Genomic DNA, 24,163 nt, shown 5'->3' with positions numbered 1-24,163 from the left:
CCCCCCCCCCCATACTTACTTTGCTACTCAGAACGTGGGTATTTCTGTGCTTTGTCTACTTTCTCTCACAATCCTTGCATTCTGGTTCCCTTTTGGATTTTCCTATAAATTTCAGAAATCCGACAGCCCCATATTTGCACCACTACATTGGTAGGACTGCTTGTCTGCAGATCTATAAAACCAACTAATTCTGTCTCTGCATTCTCACCTGCTGCTAAAATTCTCACCCACGCTTTCATTATCTTTCGACTGGGCTATTCCAAAGCAGTTTTCACCAACTCTTTCAATCTACTAACCATAAACTTGACAATATTTGGGGGTCAACTATCTGTGTGCCAGCTTGAATCATGCCTCACTCCCGTGCTTGCTGATTTACAATAGATCCCATTAGCAACTGCTCAATTTCAAAGCTCCCACCCTTACTTTCAAACCCCTCTGTGGGCTTAATTCCTTCCATCTTTGTAAACTATTCCTGCACTACAAATGCTGCTGAGATATCGGGACTGCTTCAGATGGCGGGCTCAGCAACTCTGGAAATCCATCACTAAACCTCTTTGGATCTTTCTTGCAGAATCCACCTTTTAATTTCAGCAAGGGAACACTTCAGGGAATTGAGGAAGTCTATGTCTTAAGACTTGGTCCATTTGCATTTCTCAGCACTAGTCTTGCAAATCTGCCATTAACCACACATCTCAATCTGTCCAGATTTCACTAAATGCATTCCAAAAGCAAATGATTTCCATCTTCAATTACTGTCTACTCTATTTATTAAACTTGTAGCCCATCTGTATGAATGAGAGTGCAACACTGAACAGACTGGTTCAAACATATGTAATTTTCTCTAATTACATAGGAAACTTTAAGCTTCATTGCCATTTGAATCCTAAAGTTAACAAACAGATCCAAAAATCAGAAAGCAAAATTGCTCAACATTTTACTATGCAATTGTATTCCTCCATCTAACTTACTTATAAAATAAGTCATAAAGAGATACAACACCAACAGGCCCTTCTAGTCTAAATAGTCTGTACCAACCCATCAACCACCCAGTCCGATGTTAATCCATTTTTATTCTCCCCACGTTCTCAATTCCCTCAAAATGCTATAATTCTCCTACACATCAAGGGCAATTTACAGTGGTCAATTAACCTACCAAACTGCATTTCTTTGCAATGTGGGAGGAAAACACAGTCACAGAAAGAATGTACAAGTTCTACACAGACAACATTCAAGGTCAGGGTTGAACCCAAGTACCTTGTACTACAAATTAGCAACTCTACTAGCTGTGCCACAATTACAGGTCCTGTGAACCAGGAGCTAACATAGGTCAGTAAGCAGAGGGTGCAAGTACTCCTAGCAGCCAGAGAATCATGGTTCTTGGCAACACTGTCCCACAGACTGAATGAGGGGGCTGCACTTAAGAGTTTTGTGCCAAGATGTCTATTGGCTGATGTCTGTTATTGTCCCTAGAAAGCCGAAAAGGACAGCTGGCAATGCCACCAATTGTTAGTTCAGTTGAAAGTAGAGGTGTGATGAGTTAAGCTGACAAACAGCTCTCTTTTTGTATTCTTGGCTTTACCTCATGACAATCTCTAATGACCTTCAGGTATCTCCTCTCACCCATCATTTAATCTTTCTGCATGCTTTTACACACTGACAACCTCCTATATCTGCCTCCATGGAATTGCTTCAAGATGTTACAGAAATCATAAGACCTTAAACAGAATTCGCCCCATCAGGTCTGCTGTGCTATTCCATCATGGATGATCTATTATCCCTCTCAACTCCATTCCCTTGCCTTCTCTCCATAGCCTTTGACACCCTTACTAATTAAGAAACTATCAACCTTCATTTTAAACATGTCCAATGACTTGGCCTCCACAGTTGTCTGTCGCAATGAAATCCACAGATTCACCACCCTCTGGCTAAAGAAATTCCTTCTCATCTGTTTTAAAGGGACATCCTTGTATTCTGAGGTTGTGCCCTCTGATCCTAGACTTCCCCACTATAGGAAACATCCTGTCCACATCCACTCTATCTAGGCCTTTCAACATTCAATAGGTATCAATGAGATCTCCCCACCCCCCTACAGCCAACAAATGCTCCTCATACATTACCCCTTTCTTTACTGAAATCTCAGCACATCAACTCCTTTTCTCAAAACCAATATAAAAAAAATAAAAACACAAAATGCTGGCAGAACTCAGCAGGCCAGACAGCATCTATGGGAGGAGGTAGTGATGACGTTTCAGGCTGAAACCCTTCATCAGGAGTGGAGTAACATGGGATGGTCGAGGGGGGATAAGAAGTGGGGGGAGGAATGAAGTAGAGAGCTGGGAAGTGATAGGCTGAAGGGAAATAGGCTGGGGGAAGGTGGAGAATTATGGGAAATAAAAGAGAAAGAAAGGTAGGGCTGGGGGAAAATTGTAGTGAGGGGGGAAAAGAGAAAGAGAACCAGACTAAAATTATAGGCAGGGATTGGGGGTAAGGGGGGGCAGGGGTATCAACGGAGGTCTGTGAGTTGAATGTTCATGCCAGCAGGTAGGAGGCTACCTAGGCGGGAGATAAAGTATTGCTCCATCAACCTGCGTGTGGCCTCATCTTGACGGTAGAAGAGGCCATGGACAGACATATCGGAGTGAGAGTTATCTGTGGAATTGAAGTGTGTGGCCACAGGGAGATCCCGCCACTGCTGGAGGACTGAGCGCCGGTGTTCGGCGAAACGGTCTCCCAGTCTGCGGCGGGTCTCCCCAATGTATAAATGGCCACATTGGGAGCACCGGATAAAGTATATCACCCCAGTTGACTCGCAGGTGAAGTGGTGCCTCACCTGAAAGGACTGTCTGGGACCTAGGATGGTGGTGAGGGAAGAAGTGTGGGGGCAGGTGTAGCACTTCTTCCATTTGCAGGGATGAGTGCCCAGAGGGAGGTCGGTGGGGAGGGATGGGGGGGGGGGGGGATGAATGGACAAGGGAGTCGCATAGGGAGTGATCCCTGCGGAAAGCCAAGAGTTGGGGGGGGGGGGGAGGGGAAGATGTGTCTGGAGGGAGGTCGGTGGGGAGGGATGTGGGGGATGAATGGACAATACCTTATCTCCCGCCTAGGTAGCCTCCTACCTGCCGGCATGAACGTTCAACTCACAGTCCTCCGTTGATACCACTGCCCCCCCCCCCCCTTACCCCATCCCTATCTATAATTTTAATCTGGTTCTCTTTTTCCCCCCTCACTATAATCTCCCCCCAGCCCTACCTTTCTTTCTCTTTTATTTCCCATAATTCTCTACCTTCCCCCAGCCTATTTCCCTTCAGCTTATCACTTCCCAGCTCTCTACTTCATCCCTCTGCCCACTTCTTATCCCCCCTCGACCATCCCATGTTACTTCACTCCTGATGAAGGGTTTCGACCTAAAACATCGTCACTACCTCCTCCCATAGATGCTGTCTAGTCTGCTGAGTTCTGCCAGCATTTTGTGTTTTTATTTATTTCCAGCATCTGCAGATTCACTTGTGTTGTCATCGAAAAAAAACTTTTGCACCAGTAGTTGCAACCTGTAATGATGCCCTGCCGCAAACTATATTAAATCACCAGAGAAAGTGTGCTAGAATTTTAACAAAACGGTTTGGAGAAAGTCATTAGTCAACAGTAATCAGATAATACTTTTCATCTTGATTCTTTAAGATTCATGGGAGAAAGCAAGTGTCTGGCCCATGGTAACTGCTCATTGGCATCTGGTAAGTAAATGATTAAAACATTCATAACTGGATATGGAATCATTTTACCAGATGACACTATAAAGCTTTTCTGTAAAATGTAGATCAGCCTCCAAAATTATGTTCTAAAGGTCATGGTAGGAATATAAATTGGAAAGAAAGTCACAGAATTATCTAAAATTAGAGCAAGCATGCGTCATATGCTAATGAGCAATATATTCCCAAGAACTATATAAAGTATATTCTAATGTAACTTTTGGCAAAAAATTGTGCCCACAGTGTAAAATAACTTTTAATACATCTAAATAGACATACTGTGCAGTATGTTGGTGTTCAGTCACTATAAATTAGAGCTTCCGATCAGTCTTCTTACATAAACCCCAATTATGCCAAAATTTTATATTTACCATCTCTACACGTTGTTCATACTGTAGTTAAAAGAAGGTCAAATTGTTATAATTGGCTCCAGTTATGGTTCAGAATTGGGATATTTTGAGCAGCTCGCCAGTATTGCGCACTAGAAGATCCAGATTAAAGTTCAAATGAATAAAGTAGACTCCACTTTTTAATCCTTTGCCTGCCTTAATCTCAACCTTGGAGGGAACTTTCTTTCTTTTTAAATCTTTTTATTAATTTTAAACAAACAAATGAAACACAAATACATAGAGCTTGAGAGTACATAATTAATAGGTTAAGGCATAAATACAAATAGATGATAGTCCATATACAATAACCTCCCAAACTCATAGTAGTTACAAAAAATGGAGTAAATAAGAAAACCCCCCCAAAAAAAGAAACCTAACCAACATGGGCATTATGTCAAATATACACAGTAGCGTCAATAACTCCGCACCTCCATCCAAATAATTAAGGATAATAAAAGTAAGGTTTAGGAAAAGTCAGTTTAGCTCATATGAAAATGTTGAATAAATGGTCTCCAAGTTTCTTCAAATTTAACTGAAGGGTCAAAGACAACACTTCTAATTTTTTCTAAACTCAAACAAGAAATAGTTTGAGAAAACCACTGAAATATAGTTGGAGGATTAATTTCTTTCCAGTTCAATAGGATAGATCTTCAAGCCATTAATGTAACAAATGCAATCATCCGCCGGGCTGAGGGGGATAAACAACTATTATCCACCATTGGTAAACCGAAAATTGCAGTAATAGGATGTGGTTGCAATTTGATATTCAAAACTGTTGAAATAATACCGAAAATATCTTTCCAATAATTTTGCAAACAGGGGCAAGACCAAAACATGTGGGTCAATGAAGCAACTTCAGAATGACATCTGTCACAGGTTTTAGATACTTGCAAGTTAGAAAGTTCTTGAATAATATGTTAGTCTTTTCTGAAATTATGTCCAATGGACATTACTGAAATTTTTTTAGCTCTGAATCCTTGCCAGAAGGGTTTAGTAGCCATCATTTATAATATGATCATGAAAATACAGCCAGGAGTATCAGAAAAAATTAAGGAATGGGAAAAATAACTTCACTGTCTTATACCCACTAAGCAGTGGGAGAAAATTTTACAATTAGTCAATTCTTCTTCTATTTGTGCTAAACATGCCCTAATACAATTTAAGGTTGTACATAGGGCTCACATGTCCAAGGGAACTTTCTAATGGAGTATTATGAACCTTCTACCATGTGATTCCTTTAAGAAAGATTTTGAATGCAGTCACATGGGTTTATATCTATTAGAAACAGACTGAGATTGGAGATTGAAGAGTGGCGAGTGCTGGGGTTCCGACAATCTGGACAGCACTTTTACGTACCTTATATACAAAAGTATAAAATCTAGGTCTTGGCTGCATCAAAGTCCAACTTAATTGTTTTTGTTTAATTTGTCTGGATATGGATATTACAAGACCGCACCTCAAAATGATTGGACGAGCTGGGTGGTTTCATGGGATAGTTGAAAGTCAAGCATACCAATAGACCTGGAGTCATACAAGGGCCAGATTGAGTAAAGATGACAGAATTTGCTCCCTGAATGACAGTGATGAATTAGTCAGACAATAACATGGCTACTATTACTAATAACAGCTTGGATATTTAAATACATTGAAATTTCCCATGTGTCATGGTGGGATATCAACTTATTTCAGTAGACCAAAGGTCAGGCCTCCAGATATTAGTTTGGAAATTTGCCCATAAAATCACCTATCTGCAATATGCAAGAGATACTCAATCTACAGAAAATGTACCCTTAAAAACAAAACACGGTCATATATAAAATAAAATAAGCAACTGATTTAATTCTCATTGTTGGATACCATCAAGGATATTTATTATAATTAAGAGTTGATTGTAATATTTTGATCCCAGGAAATCACATAACACATATTAGCCCTAATTAATGTGGACCTTATAAGCTTCCATGAAGGAGTATTTAACAATGTTAAGCAAAAGAATAAAATTAAGACTTGAGGGAATACAAAACATATGCTGGTAAGAGTATGTGGCTAGCTGGGGCACGAGTTTGGGAACCACTGCCACAGAACAACCCACACCTTTGGGGGCTGATGGCAGCTGTTTCTAAATAAGGCTAGAAAACATCCTAGCATTAATCTGTGTAGCAGATACACTGTGCTCACAGGTGAACAAAGATACCCAGTACATGTTTACCCAGTGAAGGTCAATGACTTTGCATCTGCCACTTTGAACATTTCTTCAGGTAACCTGAATAATGCCTCGAGGGCTTGATGTTTGAGAGAAACTGATATTATTTGATGTGAGCAGAATGTTCCTACAGTGTCCAACCACGAACTCTCAGTAAACATTATCTGGCTGCCAAAATTGTTTTTCTCTACTGGTTAAAGGAGAAAAAGCAGCAAATTTGGAATGACGAGCCAAGAAAGAGACAGTGACAACAACACTGAAGTAGTATGTATCATTTGCGAGGATAATCTATCGGGGTTCTACAAAGAAGGCCAACTTCCCACTTTAGAGCCAATCTCAGTCAATGAGACCCGAGAACATCTTTTAATGACAGATGGTACAGCCATGTACATCTTCTGTGGCAACAAATGACTGCAAGACGAAGACTTTTCAATTGCAGAACAGATCAAGATGCTCTCAAAGAAGAAAAATACAGTAGTCCAGGATATTCAACAGACTGGTTCAACATCATACTGTCTAAAAGGGTGCAATTTCTTCGGGTTAACATGCACCATGCAAGGAAAAGGTGAATAAGGAAAAAAGATGTACAGGTCATTTTTAGATATTTAAACTAATGAATAGACAAAAAGCTTGAATTTAGAAAACATTTATCATAACCTCAGGATAAAACTGGTCTTCAAAGTATAACTAGTAAGCTATGAATAAAAATAAGTTCTGACTGCTGTCACGAGGAAACTTATAGGCAGCTCTTGGCTTCTAGAAACTGAGACCACATAATAGATTAATTAACAGTTGATCAGAAGAGAACAGAATGGAGGCAGTAAATATTCAGTAAGACAATTCCAGGTACTGTAGAACATCACAATGACAATAAACGTTCTATTTAGGTAGCAGCCCCAATTAAAGTAACATTTAAATAATGAAGTTGAAACTTTGAAACTTCTCAGTTACTTAATTATTTGGGTGGGGTGGGGATGAATAGTGAGAAGTAAACTATTGAGAGAGAGGACATGGGTGTTATAGTCATCAGACAGTTAAAGATTAGCTCAGCTTGTTACAAAATGCAAACACTATTACGTCAGCTATTTTGAACAGAAGTAGGTCTTTCAGATTGCCAAAACATTTTATTGAAGTAATACTTCCTGAAATCATTACAGTCAGCCTTTCTCTTATTCCAAACTAACAAGCTCTTATTCTGGACTCCCATCTATAAAAAAATGGTTCAGACTTATTCTATCATATTCTAATCACTTTAAACATAACAATATATATTAGTCATATGCATTCAAGAAAATACAACCTTAGCCTATGCATTCGGTTGTCCCAATTTTGTACTAGTGAATCTGCATTTTGCCCCCCTCCAAGGCCAGATCCTTTCTGATATATTACAGTATTTTAGTTGAGATCTAACCAGTTTATAGAACTGTAACATTAATACTGTGTTCAAATCTGATCAAGATAAAATATTCTCTTAATGTTTAAATTTTTAGTAATTATTGTTCAAAGACCTTAAATCTCTTTGTTCCTCCACTGCTTTCCATTCATTTAACCTACCAGCACCCCATTGTAATTTTCTACTTCCTGTTTCTTTAGCTATTGTGCCACATAACTCTATTCCTTCATTTAAGCAGAGTTCTCTAACTGTTTCCAGGCAGGTGACTCAACTAAGACAACAGAAAATATTAAGAGTTTGATTATAAAACAGAGGCTTGATTTGGGGTGTATGGGGTGTCCAGGGAAGGGTAGCACCTCTGGTGAAAGGGCTTGTCATGCCTGCTCTCAGGCAGCTCACTCACCTTTGGGCCCCACCAGACATTGAGCTCTCACCTGTGACTCCAAGTGGCTGTTTGCATGTGACAGCAGCCACACCCTAGTACACTGCTTCGAGAGGGACACTAAACCAGGTGAGGGTGGCCTCACGCCCCAGTGAGATAGGGACATATCTGTCCTGGAATGCAGAGGTAGCCCTGGCAAACTGGGCAGATGAGATCTACAGTGAGATCCAACAACCAGGAAAGCAATACTGCAACACTCCCTGGAGAGCGGAGGGCATGATGACAAGGCACAGGAGATGTCATGGTCATCCACTGCAACCAAGGAGGACCTTTATTTGTGACACTTGTTTATACCACTAGACTCGGACTCCTAAGGTCTCCTAAGAGAGTGGAGCTGACCCAGAACAACAGCTTTTTCCACTTTAAAAACTATCCTGCACAGGTTTCCTTTCATCGTCAGACATGATGGACAACCACCATGCAACTTCCCATATTCAAGAGTGGAAGACTATCATTTCCAGGAAGAGGTAGTCTTTTGGAAGAGAGATAAATAGTTTTGTATTGCCAGGCACTTGCGTGATTAGATTGCTGTAATTTGCTTACAAGTGAAGAGAGTGCTGCAGTTTGTATTTTGAATTATATTTTAACTTATTTGTGGTAATATTTTGTTTTACAGATCTATCCAAAAGTCTTGGGCACATACGTATATAGCTCGGGCATCCAAGACTTTTGCACAGTATTGTAATAATTTTATGTATTGCACTGTACTGCTGCCACACCAAAAAAAGCCAAATTTCATGACTTAAGCAAGTGATGATAAACCCAATTCTGATATGGGTCTCGATTGTGGTCAGAGTGGGGAGGGGGCAGGGAGAGGGGAATCACAGTTGGGAAAAAGGCAAGGAAGAGGGGAAGGAGCAGGAAGCACCAGAGAGACATTCTGTAATGATCAATAAACCAATTGTTTAGAATCAAATGTCCTTGCCTGGTGTCTCAAGGCTGGATGTGTCTGCACCCGTGCCACTCCTTCTTTGCTACCTGTCCCACACCCCTCCTGTGGCGCTCCACCCTTGCCATTTCCAATATCCTTTACTCCCGCCAGATTTACAATCTTGCTCTCTGCTCCACTTTGACAAATACGACACTGTGCAAGTCTTAGGCACCTGAGCTATATAAAGTGCTGCATGTGATATATGTATTGTGGGTGCATCAGGGTCCAGAGGAACGTTGTTTAACATATATAGTCAGATGATAATAAACTTGAACCTGAACCCGAGTTTGCATACAGATTTACAAAAGGGTTTTAACCTTGTATGCAAACTGCAGCAATCATGCAAAGTGGTTGACAATGCTAAAAAAAAATTTTAAATAGCACTATTTCTGGGAACATCATGAATAAAGAACATCACAAAGAAATGTAGTGTGGAAAGAATGGAAACTGCACAGATCACAAAATCTCTGCCAACCTAGGAAAAATAAAACATGACAGCATTCAGCAAATTGTCTACAAAGATCAATGGAAATTAAAATAAATTTGCTGATTCACTTTGATGCTCCTAAAAGGGTCAACTCCATCATTAGTGCACATTTAATCCACAAGGTATAGACTGTTTTATTGATTGCCACTATTTTATCTAAAATAATTGCAATCACCTTGAAACATATTTATTCTTACCAAAACATACTTTAAGAGTGATTCAGGTACAATTTGTCATTGTCAGGTTTGAACAAGTGTAGATACACCAGACATGGTATAAACTAGGACTGGAGTTTTATAATATTAGAAATCTGGTGTACCATGGGTGTTTAAAAGGAACAATCAATTAATTTTGACCACTTTCAAGGAGTGAGATTGGGCCACCTGAGCAGTGGCCATTGCAGGGTTATAGTGGGGCATTCATCAATTTCAGGAATAATTCTTCTATCTGTCCTTCAAGACAAAATGCTTCAAAGGATAAAAATGAAGACAGCAATCTCAGCAAGCCAATTTTTTTTTAAACCAGTAAATGATGCATCGGAAGCGCACACATTACTTATTGAAGCACCAACCTGCATTCTACCATTTCATGAACATTTCTTCTTAGTTTTAGAAATTTAAAAATGTTTATAAAAAGACTATGGGTTTTCATTTTAAGTGATAAAATCTGAGTACATATTGAATGCTGGTGTTTGTTTGGAACAAAGTGATTTTGAAAGTGAAGACTTTTTGGAAAAAAAAATCAAGAGACAAAATATTTTCACTGGGAGCATTTTGCAAGTCCTGACTGTTTTTAAAGTATTTTACCTCCATGATTTATGACAGAGGTTCAATGTTATGAAATATGATGGCAACTGAAAGAAAAATTAAGCATAGGAAAATGATACAAATGTAACAAAATTAAAATAAAACAAGCACTACAAGAAGGCTGCACACCACCTCAATTCAAAAATATAGTAATTATTTGGCTAAAAAAACAAGCATTTAACAGACTCTGAAAAGCACGTTATACTTCAGACAGCCTTACCATATTATGAATGATATTGGTGAGAGTCCATACTACTGGCACACTGAAGAATGGGATGCTCAAGAGAATGATATGAAGTAATCCAATTCCCAAGATATAAGACAGCCAAATCCCACGGCTATTCATAACCCGGGTATTTGGATTCACTTCGCTGTGAGCAGTACCCACATTCATGGTTTGTTTCTTTACAACCTAAAAAAGGGGGAAAGAATATAAAATTAGCAATTCCCAAAATATAAAAAAAAGCGCTCCAAACATCATCTGTGGTTAAAGAAATACAATAACGTCAACCAACACTCCACTCCCCACTCTTCCCCACCAATAAAAACAAACTCAAAGATGAAAATTCAGCTAAAAAATAAACAGCGTTATTTAACAGCAAAGTTATAACCTTGGAGAGAAGAAGGGCTAGGGAGTGACCGCTGACTAGAAACTTAACTCTTAAATACTGTGTCAGCAAAAGTAGGCAAAAAGCTGGGTATTCTGCAATGACTGGATCACCTTCCCCAAAGCTCTTCAACCATTTACAAGGCCCAAATCAGGAACGTAGAGAAAAACTCTCCACTTGCCTGGATGTGCAGCCCTGACAACTAACTAGCCCGCAACTATTTTCAATAGTTAATTTAGTGAAAAGTGAACTGGGAATATTAAGAAGATACTAATTTACAATTGTCAGTATTCAAAAGCATCAAATATAACAAAGGTGAAAGGCTTACAGAAAGGAACTATGTTCTTGACAAAGAGAATGAGAATTGCTCAATTCTAAAAATGAATTTAAAATTAATCTTGTCAGTTACCAGGTATGCTTACTCAACAGAAGATTTAGTTGACCTTTTAAGACAAAGTAAAATTCGTATCATATTTTGATTAAAAACTTGAATTTTGAAATTATTTAAATAGAGGTAGTCATTCAACTCTTCTTCATAATTAATGATCTTCTCACAATTTTGAAAATATCCAGCTTTTGTTATCAAATCATCAATAGATGAAAAATTGATATCTGCAAAAGGCCAGTTGAAAGAACTGGCAGGTGATCAACATATCTGCAGAGAAAAAAAATCCATTATTTGTCTCACCACTCCTTATAGCTAATACTCGCTAATCATTTGTTCTTTCATGAATTTACTTTATAAGTGAGCAGCAGTCTGCACTGTGACAAGAACTTGTATAGGACTCTGACCATACATCGACCCCTAATTTATATGCACCAAAAGGAGTTACTGGAAAGCGAGCAAAATGAAAGATACTTTCCCTGTTTTCTCCCTTCTCCTTACTAGTCCAGAGGCACTGAAATTAATTGGAATTTCAGTACTCTAAATGATCAGTACTATTAATTATAATGCACTGTCACAAGTGGCATTTTAGATATGCATACCCTGTACAGTATATTCATGTGGTTTGCATGAATAGCCAGCCAAACACACAGCAGGTGGTTTAAAGTGGCTGTACTGGATGAAGGACACAGACAATTGGTCACAGTACAATGTGTATGTTATTCAAGGATGAAAAGTGTTAAACACAATATTTTGCAGATGCTGGAAATTGTGAGCAACACAAACAAATGCTGGAGGAACTCAGCAAGTCAGGAAGCATTTACAGAGGAAAATAAACAGTTGATGTCTTGAGCTGGGATCCTTCATCAGAACTGAAAAAAAATGTTAATTCTTTAGGACTTTTCACGTTAGCCCTTTTCATTTCATGGATTTAACTGATGCATCAACTACTACAAATTTTATGCTCTATATTTCACTTTCCCCCACGCAGTCATTAGGATGGGATGCCCTAATGATTTCAAACTAGCACTAGAGGATGCTTAGTATTAATACGTATGAAACGCCTGAAACGCAGCTAAAACTGTGAATTTGCTTATGGGATAATTTAACTGTAGCTATCCTCATCTTCCTCATGAGAGCATTAACACACTGTTGAAACTGTATCTCAACAGTGCTGTTGCAATTACTTTCATTTATAAACACATGAAGGTGTCTCAATAGTCAATCCCATGCTGAAACTCTAAAGCTTAGTGAACAGAAGTGGCTTCTCAAAAATAAAACAAACCAATTTATTTCTGCAAAATATTTTCCTATAAATTTCTATATAACAGAAATAAAACCAGAAAATGCTGGAAATTCACAGCAAGCTGGGCGATATCTATGGAGAGAGAACTATTGTAAATGTTTAGGTCATTAATAAGATTAATTTTCCAGCAACTGCAATAATTAGATTTTTGATTTCTACCTAACATAATATAATTTGCAGAGACAGTCGATAAATTGCTGCACAACAGTCTACAAAGAAAATGTTATTGATGCAGAGTAGCTCAATATTAGAGAAAGCTTCGGGTAATCATAAGTTCTAGAATAGCCTACTCTGTACAAACTAGAGATACCAGAAATTAACTATGGGAACTAAATTTTCCAAAGAGAAAAAGGAGCTACTTAATTCCAACCTTAACTCTTGGAATATTAACCAAAGTAGTTAAGCTAATAGCAAGCTGAGAAGCAGCAATCACAATGCACTAATTTAATTAGCATTTGAGCTAAAACAGACGGTGGTCTCCACACCCCTATTAAATCAAGGGTCAATTCAATTAACCAACTTAGTGATAAATTAATGAAACTCTTCTGCATGCAACATTGTACACCCAAGTTTAAAATGAATTGAAACTAACCTGCAGAGCAACATGCACAAGACAGAAATTCAAATTGTGGCTGCAAATTATACCATGTCTGAAATATCATATATGACTTCCTGGCCTGGTAAACCACTGATGAATGTCCTTTCTGATCTATAGATTTCAAAACCTCCAATTACAAAACAGTGGTAAAAATAATTTACACATTTAACTTAATGTCTGGAATTCCACAATACCTTGCAGAATATTTCTGAGGAACTAACCTATGTATATTGGATCCTACATTGTGATAGTTCAGCATAGAGATTTTTAAAAAATCACTGTAGATTGGAATCAAAAGATCTAACTACTTTTAATGCAAAAACTTATTTCCAACAAACTGTTAACTCAAGTTTATAAACAAGAAATTTTGTCAATTATTTGCATAATTAATTTAATCACCTATTATCAATTAAATTATATAATAATTCAGGTTTTTTTTGCTCAAACATCAACATCAAATTATAGTTGGACTGTAAGGCCTGGATAGAGTGAACATGGAGAGGATGGTTTCAGTAATGGAAGAGTCTAGGACCAGAGGGCACACAGTCTTAGAATAAAAGGATGTTCCTTTAGAACCAAGATGAAGTAGAATTCTTCAGCCAGAGGGTAGTGAACCTGTTGAATTCATCATTATGTTTGGCTTTGGAGACCATGTCATTGGATATTTTTAAAACAGAGGTTGCCAGAGTCTGGATTAGTAAGGATATCAAAGGTTACAGAGTGAAGACAGGAGACTGTGTTTGAGAAAGAAAAATAAATCAAACTTCAAAGTAAGTTTCTGTCACCATATAGTACCTTGAGTTTCATTTTCTTGCAGGCATTCAGGGTAAAGCAAAGAAATACAATCAATGAAAAGCTACACACAAACAAAAACTGACAACCAATGTGCAAAAGCCATCAAATAAAAAATAATAAAATTAATTTTTAAAAAAATCAGTCCTTGAAAGCAAGTCCATAGATTGTGGAATCAGTTCAGAGTTGAGGTGAGTGAAGTTATACATGCTGGTTCAGGAGTCTGATGGTTATAGGATAATAACTGTTCCTGAACATGATGGTATGGGACACAAGGCTCCCAAACCTCCTTCCCGATGGCAGCAGCGAGAAAAGTGAAGAGAGATAGTGGAGGTCCTTGATGATCAAAGCCGTGATCAAATGGCACACCCAATGGACCGAATTCTGCTCTGATGCGTTACAGCAACCCTGGTCTAAGATTAATGGTCCAACTTGTCAATGCAGTGAAATAACAGGACATAGCAAAGTAATGAAACCTCTTTATATTGTATAGTGCTTGAACTAATTAAGTACAAATATAATTAATACTTCAAAATGGTGTTTGCTCTCCCTCTCAGGATCGCGGCATAGAAATGTGTCAGTAATCATACACTTAGCACAGTGGGGATGTTAAACTTGCTCTTCATTAGTTATTTTAATTTAATTTTAATAAGTTTTCAATGGCTTTCTTACATGCAAAAGTATTTAACAATGCACTGAGTTAAATATTTCTTTATGGACTGATGGCTGGTGAACAAAGACTTTTTTTAATACTTTTTTATATCGTGTGTATTCACCTGAGTCCAAGAATCTACATGGAAAGGTAGTTTGAAAAACAAGACTTTCACTTCACTGTGGACTATATCTTGCACCTCTACTGAGGTAGGCCTCTTTTTCAATGGACTGGTTGCTAAGAAGCACATAAAAATGCATCAGCTTGTGTGTCTTATTTTAATTTCCTACAAGAAAAGTGTCTGATAATTGCCAGGTGCATCTTCCTGCAAAATGGAGATTAGTATTAAAACCATGTTTAAAACTTCCCAACATGAGTGGTGGGAAGGAACAGGAACATAAAGTATACCAAGCAGAGGAGCCAGTAAAATCTGAAAATGTAAGTTGAGGAATATACCTGATATGAAATATTTATGAGTCATACTTTGGCATAGAAAAACAAGATTGTGGGAGGTGCACTTTTCATATTTTTGAAGGTATGGGTATATAGTTGTTGGGAACCATTTTATGCTTGGAATGAAATGAGGAAGGAGGTAGTGACCTATAGGGAGACAGCACCATTTGTACTCTCCTACCAACAACCCCCCACCTCCAATATTACTGCATCTTTGAGAAAGGAAAGGTTGACTCCGAGTTTGAAGTCTATTCAGTGCAACAGACACTGGTCAGGGCTTCTCCCAAACCATCAAAAGTTCAGGGAGAAAATTATCTTGAGATTTTTAAAAAATCCCAGCACTTAGTTTTGTCAAATAATGCAAGCTATCAATTAGGCCTTACACTAAATTGTTTTGGTAAAGAAAAAAGACTGAAATTATCATTTTTGAAGACTGAAACTATGTTGCCAATCAAGTATTTTCTTCAAGCTCCTTCAGTACAGTGGATTCCAGTTAAATAGGACACATCAGGACCAGTACATTTTGGGCTAATTAAGTCGCTGTCCCAATTAACCGAAGTTTCATGGAAATAGTTAAAAGGCATAAAAAAAAGACAAACTATCATTTAACTGAGTAACAATTTATGTATTTAACTGAAATACAGAACAAATTAGAACACTACCAATACCTCTACAGTACTATAAAATTGTATTAGTTCCTAATAGTTATCAATGAAAGAATTCATCTGGTTTTTGATTGACTAAAAATGAATGAAATCAGCACAGATTTCAAGATAATGGACTACCTTCATACAATGTATCCTCCAAATCCTCATTTTCATTGTAACATTCAAGATGGTTGCAGATAACTTCAAAGTCTTCATAGTTCCTAACTTGAAGTTGTGAAATCGTTTCATTTTCACTCCCGGCCATTTCTGGCATCTCCAAGCCTGAATGCTTGAAACCACAGTGAGCAAAACAGTTCTGAAATGTCTTACTGCTTATTCTTCGCCAACTATCAGTGACAAAAATCACTGCTTTTTGAATACAAACAAACACAATGGGTGTTATTTAAAAACTGATTGCTCTAAGCATGGTGTAGTGTCTAACAGCCACATAAGTGCACGCAACAGATGCTAGTTAGAAACTGTTCAGCAAGTCCCCTGACCCAATTAAGCAGGGTAGTGTCCCAAATAAACAAAGGGAATCACAGCTATTTTCTTGATTTAGTTTTTGTTCTTTAAGAGTTTTCCCAAATAACGGCTGTGTCAATGGCACAATTAACCAGAATCCACTGTATTTAAATTGCTACCATACAAAACAATCTAATTTGTTTTGTTCCCAATTTATATCTTTAATCAATAACAGTGGTTATGCTGTATAAAGTATTTTCAGTATTTGTGACCGAATGCAAACCCAATGTGATCAAGAACATTACAGCCAGGGATTAGGAAAAAAATGTCCATATTGTTAGCAGCTGCTCAGGTCACTCAGATCATGATAGCACAGGTTTCAATTTAAATGTTTACTACAAATACTGTAAATCACATTCAAGTCAGATAATAATTTCCTGTTCCACCCTACACATCCAACACTCTGGCCTCAAAATAGAAATTTGTGGTGATTCAGCGAATTTCAAGTTATGGATCTGGATTTTGCAAAAAATAAAGACAAGCTATTTGTAAAAAGAGGGGAATGAAAAGGCATGTCCATCTTATTGAGGAGCATGCAACGAGAGATGCCATGGTAGCATAGCGGTTAGTGCAACATGATTACAGCTTGGAGCGTTCTGGAGTTCGGAGTTCAATTCCAGCACTGTCTGTAAGAAGTCTATATATCTTCCCCATGGAATATGTGGGTTTTCCCTGGGTGCTCTAGTTTCTTCACACAGTCCAAAGATCTACTGGGTAGGGTCATTGTAAATTGTCTTGAGATTAGGTTAGGATTAAATCAGGTTTGTCGGGAGTTGTTGGGGCAGCGTGGCTCAAAGGGTCAGAAGGGCCTTCTCTGCGCTGTATCACTAAATAAAAGCTCAATCTGATTAACTTTAGCATATTTCTCAGATATCACAGCATATTAAATTTAATTACACATGTTTAAAGAGAACATCTGGATAAAAAGCATCAATTTCTATAAAAGCCTAAAATGGTTCACTGGGAAACTTATGCATTCACTTCAAAATCAGATGAGATGTAAAATGCTTTAGATCTTATGAAATTATCAGGAGGATCATATAAATGCATGTTTATTTATATATTCTGTGCATACAAGTAGTGGCATGTGCCATGTAACTATCCACTCAATTCAAATGTAAGCAAATAGGCTCACTAGACATACATTCCAAACTGAACTATATATAGCTTAAATACTTAAATTCAGAAGAGAAGGCATAAATAATGTGGCCATAAAAGGGCAACACAAATATGTTAGTTATTCCAAAGAGCATGGTTTACAAGAATATTGCTTTAAGATCTTTTATTCCAAAGGAATTACATTCCTGAAATTAATAATGATTTTCTAACGCTGTGTCAAATTAAAATAAATACTTTTGGAGAAAGTTATCCGAAGCAGCTTTTCTGTTACAGCCATGATTTAAAAATCAGGTTGCAATTAGCTGTTTTCACAAGCAGCAACAGATCAGCACAATGGCAGAACCAACAATGTAAAAGCATAGAAATAAGTCTCCTGACTTGGATTGTCAGAATCAATGTCTAGTTGTATATTTCCCACAGTTCAACTGAACACAAGCATACCACAAGGAATTTCACACCATACCACTTCTTTCATGCAAGTCTATTGACAATTGTGTTTGATTTGTGAATAAAAATAGAGAACAATACAGCTTCTGTTCCTGGAATCTAAAACCGCTTATGGTATTAAATAATCTCAAAGGAAGTTTATGTGGAATAATCCATGTGTCAAAGTGTATGTAGTGCAAATTTGAAAATTTAACAACAAAAATACAACCTTTAGAAACCTGAGTCTATAAACCAGTTTGATTTGCCTTAAAAAGAGTATTAACACCAGATCTAGACAACACTTAAGCAGCAGTCAGACCATTCATCCACAGGAATCATTCTTCCAAAATACTTTGAAGTCAGCTTCTTTATAAAGCTCACAATCAACTCTCACTCCTGCATTACCTTGGGAACTTCAAACTCTGGCACTTTGGAAGCAATTCTTGTTTTTGAAATCCTAAATTCCTGAAGACAATACATCTACAGAAGCATAATCAGATGAAAATGCACGGACACAGTTCTGTGCTACAGTATAATTCTGTGTTGCATCAACCAGAAGTTGGAACTGCTTAGAATAGATCAGCTTCCTGAAGGGAAGAGGTTTACTTTATAAATTAGTATTGATCCTGCACCAGAAACAATTCCAGCATAGAATTCTAAAGCATCTAATCATTGTATGCTTATGCAGCAATAATGTATTAGCATATACAGGATTATCTATCATTCTTCCATTTCTTCCAACCACTATTTTCTTTGAATTTGCTACAGTTCATGCCCACAATCCATCAAAATATTTTACTATATCTGAACCAAATTATCAAAGACTAATAGGACTAGCTGTTTTTATTATATTTCAAAGACAAAGACAAACAATATCTATGGCCCAGTAAGCAGTAACATATTGGAGATACTTAACCACTTCAATGGTGTTTATTTTACTCTCTGTTAGTGCAATTAAGTATTTTATGGATAACAATGCTCCATCTAATCTATATGCAATGTTATCTCTGCCTCTAGCTCAACCACATTAAATGCCTGGCACAGTAAGCACACTTAAGCACAGCAAACTCTTACAACCAAATATCCAAACAACCAGAACATTTTGTTCTGTTCTTGAATTTTATACATTTGGTACTAAAAAGCAAAATCAAAGATTAAGCACGCAAAATTATATGGACAAAACACAAGAATTTTACACATTAAGCACAGAGCAAGATGTCCAAACACAGCCAGATAGGCATCTATAGCTCTCAAAAATTCTTAACATATTATTCCTCATATGTTGGTCTTTGTTCTGATGGGCAATGATCAGTCCTGTAGCCTATCTAAGAGCCTTTTAAACACCTCTATTATCTTTGCCTCCGCCATCACCTCTGGCAGTGCATTCCAGGCACCCATCACTCTTTGTAAAACGAAAACTTGAACCGCACATCTCCTTTGAAGTTACCCCCCTCTTATTAAATGCATGCTGTCTTTTTAGACATTACAGCCCTGTGGAAAAATACCAGCCATCTACTCTATCTACGCCCATGACAATCTTACAAACCTCTATCAGAGCTCCCCTCAGTCTCCATCATTCCAGAGAAAACAACTATAGTTTGTTCAACTGCTCCTTATAGCACATGCTCTCTAATCCAGGCAGAATCCTCATAAACTTCTTATGCCTCCACATCTTTCCTATAATGGGGTAACCTGAAATGAAAGCAATACTACAAAAAAGGCAACAGAAGAAAGTTAATGGAAACAACAAAGTGGCACTTCACAGTATAAATTCATCAGAATTTCAGCCCATAATCGAGATCTGATAATTCTTAGTATATACTGTAAAATCTTGATCTCGGTTCTGTCAACAAAATCTTGGTATTTCAAAGAAAAATTTTGGATTATGATTCCACTTATTACGTAAACTTCCAATCCAGTATACACTTTAGGGCTGTGCTCTTAATTTTGGTGGGGAACAGTAAGAAGAGTTGCACAGAAAATAATGAAATAAAACAAGGTGTCTGGATAACTAGCTCTATCTTACAGAGAAAGTGAATATTGAGGTAGTAACAATTCTCATTAAAAAGGCTGGTAAATAAGGAAGACACTGACACAGTACTGAATTAGATGGAAAATACAATCTCTATAGACAGTGGACTTGTACATAATTAGGTATTTCCACAAGTTGCAGTGTTGCAGAAGGTGAAAGATAGGAGTGGGACTATGGAGATTAATTGTCGTAAATCTTGCATATCAATTGCAGAAACTGCAACGCCTTGGATGTGGTTCTTTAGAGCTTTAGGAAAATCCAGACAGTTCGTTTTTTTAAAAAGTGGATGATAAGCTTAGCCGTGGTAATCTAAAGTCTGACTGTAGACTACACTACAGCGAAGGCAAGAAATCTATTTGCTATTACTAGCTTAAGGCAATAGTTCTTTGGGGTTTTCAAAATATATAGTTTGGATGGTTCAGAATTGAGAGAATAATTAAAAGCTTACAAACTAGGCTTTGCTCTCATGAGGGAAATGCTGAGTGTTGGTGGTGGATAAATAAATAATCATGTGACAAACCCACATTGTTTAACTTTATAGCTTCAATACAATACTCAATGCTACAAATAAATACCATCAACCAAAATGAAATTGCAATTGTTGATTTTATACTAAAATACTCATGCAACTCCTGTATAAGGATAGGAGGAAAAGTCACTGAAACTCTCCCTTAATACACATTTAACAAAATAGAAACTAACAAATAATGATGTATTTCATACTTAGAAATCGAAATGGATCAGTTTGTAGGATTCTTTAGAGGCTGGTGAGATGAACTCAATCTCCTTTTCATTGCCCTTACACCTTATTTGTCTTCCTGCACTTTCTCGGTAATTGTAACAGTATGTTCTGCATTGATACTGCTTTTCCACTTTGTACTACATTGATGTAATTATGTTTGGATTAACCTGTTAGGATGGAACACAAAATGTATGTTGGTACATGTGAAAATAATAAACCTATTACCATTATCATTTTCCAATGCTGGACTCAAAACAAGCAAACAAAAAAGTTCTCCTGACATGAATCATTCAGGTTCAGGTATTAAATTGTACTGACAGAGATTCAAGTGAGCTGCAAGTTCCCATGAATCTCAGCCCTAGTATTCAATCCATTTTTACAAGAAAAAAAATCTTCAAAATAGCAAGTTTCAACAATAAACCAGATTTGGTACAAATAAATTGGACTTTTTGTAATCAGAGATCATTAAATGGGTAAATCAAGTGGATACAATAAAATATTCAAAGCAACTAATATTTTAATGCTAAAGATTATTCAATTCCATTACAAAGCATGTTTATTCTTGATATCCCTAATGCATACCATCAAGGAATAACATTTGTTTTTGTGCTTAAATTGCACAACATGCATTTTCTGCAAAGATAACTGAAGGACACCTGATGTTCTTTAACAATCTGGAAAAATGGGCTGAAAAATGGCAGATGGAATTTAAAAAGCAAACACGAGGAAATCTGCAGATGCTGGAAATTCAAGCAACACACACAAAACGTTGGTGGAATGCAGCAGGCCAGGCAGCATCTATAGGGAGAAGCACTGTCGACGTTTCAGGCCGAGACCCTTCGTTAGTCCTGACGAAGGGTCTCAGCCCAAAACGTCGACAGTGCTTCTCCCTATAGATGCTGCCTGGCCTGCTGCGTTCCACCAGCATTTTGTGTGTTAGATGGAATTTAATACAGACAAGTGTGAGGGGTTGCACTTTGGGAGGACCCAAACTAGGGAAGGACTTGCACAGAGAATGGTAGGGCACTGAGGAGTGTGGGTTGAATAGAGTTCTGGGAATATAGACCCATAATTCCTTGAAACTGGCAATGTAGGTAAATGGGTTCTAAAGAGAGCTTTTAGCACATTGGCCTTCATAAATCAGAGTATTGAGTACAGGAGATGGAATGTTATCTTGAAGTTATACAAGGCGTTGGTGAGTTCTGGTTATCTACCTACAGAAAAGACGGCAATAAGGTTGAAAGAGTACAGAGACAATTCACAAAGATGTTGCCAGGACTTGAGGACCTGAGTTACATGGAAAGGTTAAATAGGTTAGGACTTTATTCCCTGGAACATAGAAGAATGAAGGGAGATTTGATAGATGTATAAAAATTATGAGCAGTATAGACAGGGTAAATGCAAGCAGGGTTTTCCACTGAGGTTGGGTGAGACTAGAACTAAAGGTCATGGGTTAAGAGTGAAAGAAGAAATATTTAAGGGGAACGCAAGGGCGAGTTTCTTCACTCAGAGGATGGTGAGAGTGTGGAATGTGTTTCCAGCAGAATTGATGGATGTGGATTCATTTTCAATATTTAAGAGAAATTTGGATAAGTACATGGATCTGAGGGATATGGAGGACAATACGTCTAGGCAGAATAATAGTCTCGTGTAGAATAGATGGGGTGAAGGGCTTGGTTCCAGGCTCTTTGACATTAACAGATCAATTTTTGCATCCTGGTGACAATTTCGGAGACCAATTGATCTTTTAAATAAGTGCAGCATAGCAGGATAGACAAAGCAGACAGTTCTTTCTTTCTATGACTTTTTTCCTGCATCATTCTATTTTTCTACTTCACTGAAAACCTCTTTCATAAATGTACTATGCTCTAGAAACTTGACCATTTTTGTTTTGTAGACCCACATTCATCAGCTTAGTAAAGCAGACTAATTTTTAGTCAAATTGTTTCTGGGCCAGAGAAGTCTTTTCCTTCCTAGTCATGTGCAGCAAGCAACCAGATCAGATTTCAAACTTGAGAGAAAGCATACTAATCCCTCAACAACATCTGATGATTGGGCATTACCCAATGGACAGCACAAGTGAAGAAATACCAAGTATTATCTTTGAACATATTGTTTATAAATTTACTCATCCATTGTAAGTACACCTCAGACCACAAAATTTCAAACACGATTTTCCCTTGCATTAAAGTGATTGAAACCTACTACACCACTTTCCCCAAAATGGAATACCCAAATATTCAAAGTATAACATATAAACTGTTTACTCCATGAATACATAAAATACTTAATATTTTCTTTGAGCACTTCATGGCTGGATGGTGTGAAGTACCATCTTACTTCCGTGTACGCCAAACATATTTATTAGGAGCCTGTACGCTACTCAATATAAAGTTTTGCATTGGGTAGTACCCATGTCTGATGTCCTTGCATGTTCAAGGCACAATGAGTGAGAGAACATTACAGGTTCTGTAAATTTACACTCTTTACAACATACATGGTAGGGGAAACGATTTTAAATGAAGTCCGTCCTGATACAGGAATTCAAACAGAAATGTCGACCACCACCCTCCACCCCCCCCCCCCCACAAAAGATGGTGTCCAACCTGCTGAGTTCCTCCAGCAGGATGTTTATTGCTCTAGCTTCCAGCATCTGTATGCTCTTGTGTCTCCTATTCTAGTCATTACTTTCCTTTTATCCAGCTCCAATAAATATGTACTTAAGCTTTGTTTCTTTTTACAAAAGGTCTTCTTCCTTCCAACAAGCACAAGATACAAAAACTTGAAAACACACATCACCAGGCTTAAGGATAGCTTCTATCCCGTTGTTATCAGATCCTTGAATGGATTTCTTGTACAATACAGATGTACTCTTGACCTCACAATCTTCCTAGCCATGGTCCTTGCATCTTAGTATTTATCTGCATTGCACTTTTTCTGTAAGTGTAACACTATACTCCGCATTCTGTTATTGCTTTTCCCTTTTTACTAATTGTTTTTAAATAATTTGTATGGATGGCATGCAAAATGAAATGTTTCATGGGTATCTTGGTACAGATGATAATAATAAAGCAATTACCAAATTTTCAGGTAAGTATGTACAAGGGTACCAAGGGTAATTGGGGAAAAAGGATTTCAGGTTACAAGTAGATCCACGGTGACATAGTAGCATAGTGGAGCAGGTTCAAGGAGCTCTATTCCAACTCCTGATTTGTGTGGTTTTTTTCATCTGCCTATAGCACTGTCTACATACGGTCACCAAACAAGAGTATACCATCCACTTGCACACACGCACTTAATGCATTACTTTTCACAGTTGTGTTATATGTACTTTCTGTAATAATGCACTGTTCTCTTTTCTGCAGCTAAGTGCATCTTCATAGTTAAATGGAGAAACCACAGAGGCCTACTTACTATTTACTTCTGTTTACAGGATTTACAGGACATCTTGACAGTCTTGATATTTGTTGGACTTCCAGAC

At 37.6% G+C, this 24,163-nt stretch overlaps 1 protein-coding gene across 3 annotated transcripts in view; it reads right to left on the bottom strand.

The window, feature by feature from the left end:
• The window catches only part of LOC140741341 (ORM1-like protein 3), a 42,423-nt gene that overhangs the window by 6,000 nt on the left and 12,260 nt on the right, over positions 1-24,163 (bottom strand). For 2 of the 3 annotated variants that reach the window (XM_073071458.1, XM_073071457.1), the window contains one exon: positions 10,618-10,809. In XM_073071458.1, coding sequence (XP_072927559.1) covers positions 10,618-10,791 — 174 coding nt within the window. In that variant the 5' untranslated portion in view covers positions 10,792-10,809. Of the gene's footprint in view, positions 1-10,617; positions 10,810-20,663; positions 20,850-24,163 lie in introns of all 3 variants that reach the window. The other variant, XM_073071459.1, reaches the window with a different exon arrangement.

This window comes from Hemitrygon akajei, chromosome 18 (assembly GCF_048418815.1).
Source record: "Hemitrygon akajei chromosome 18, sHemAka1.3, whole genome shotgun sequence".
Lineage (NCBI taxonomy): Eukaryota > Metazoa > Chordata > Chondrichthyes > Myliobatiformes > Dasyatidae > Hemitrygon > Hemitrygon akajei.
Note: the sequence above shows the minus strand (reverse complement) of the source record. Positions and strands in the feature narration are given on the sequence as shown.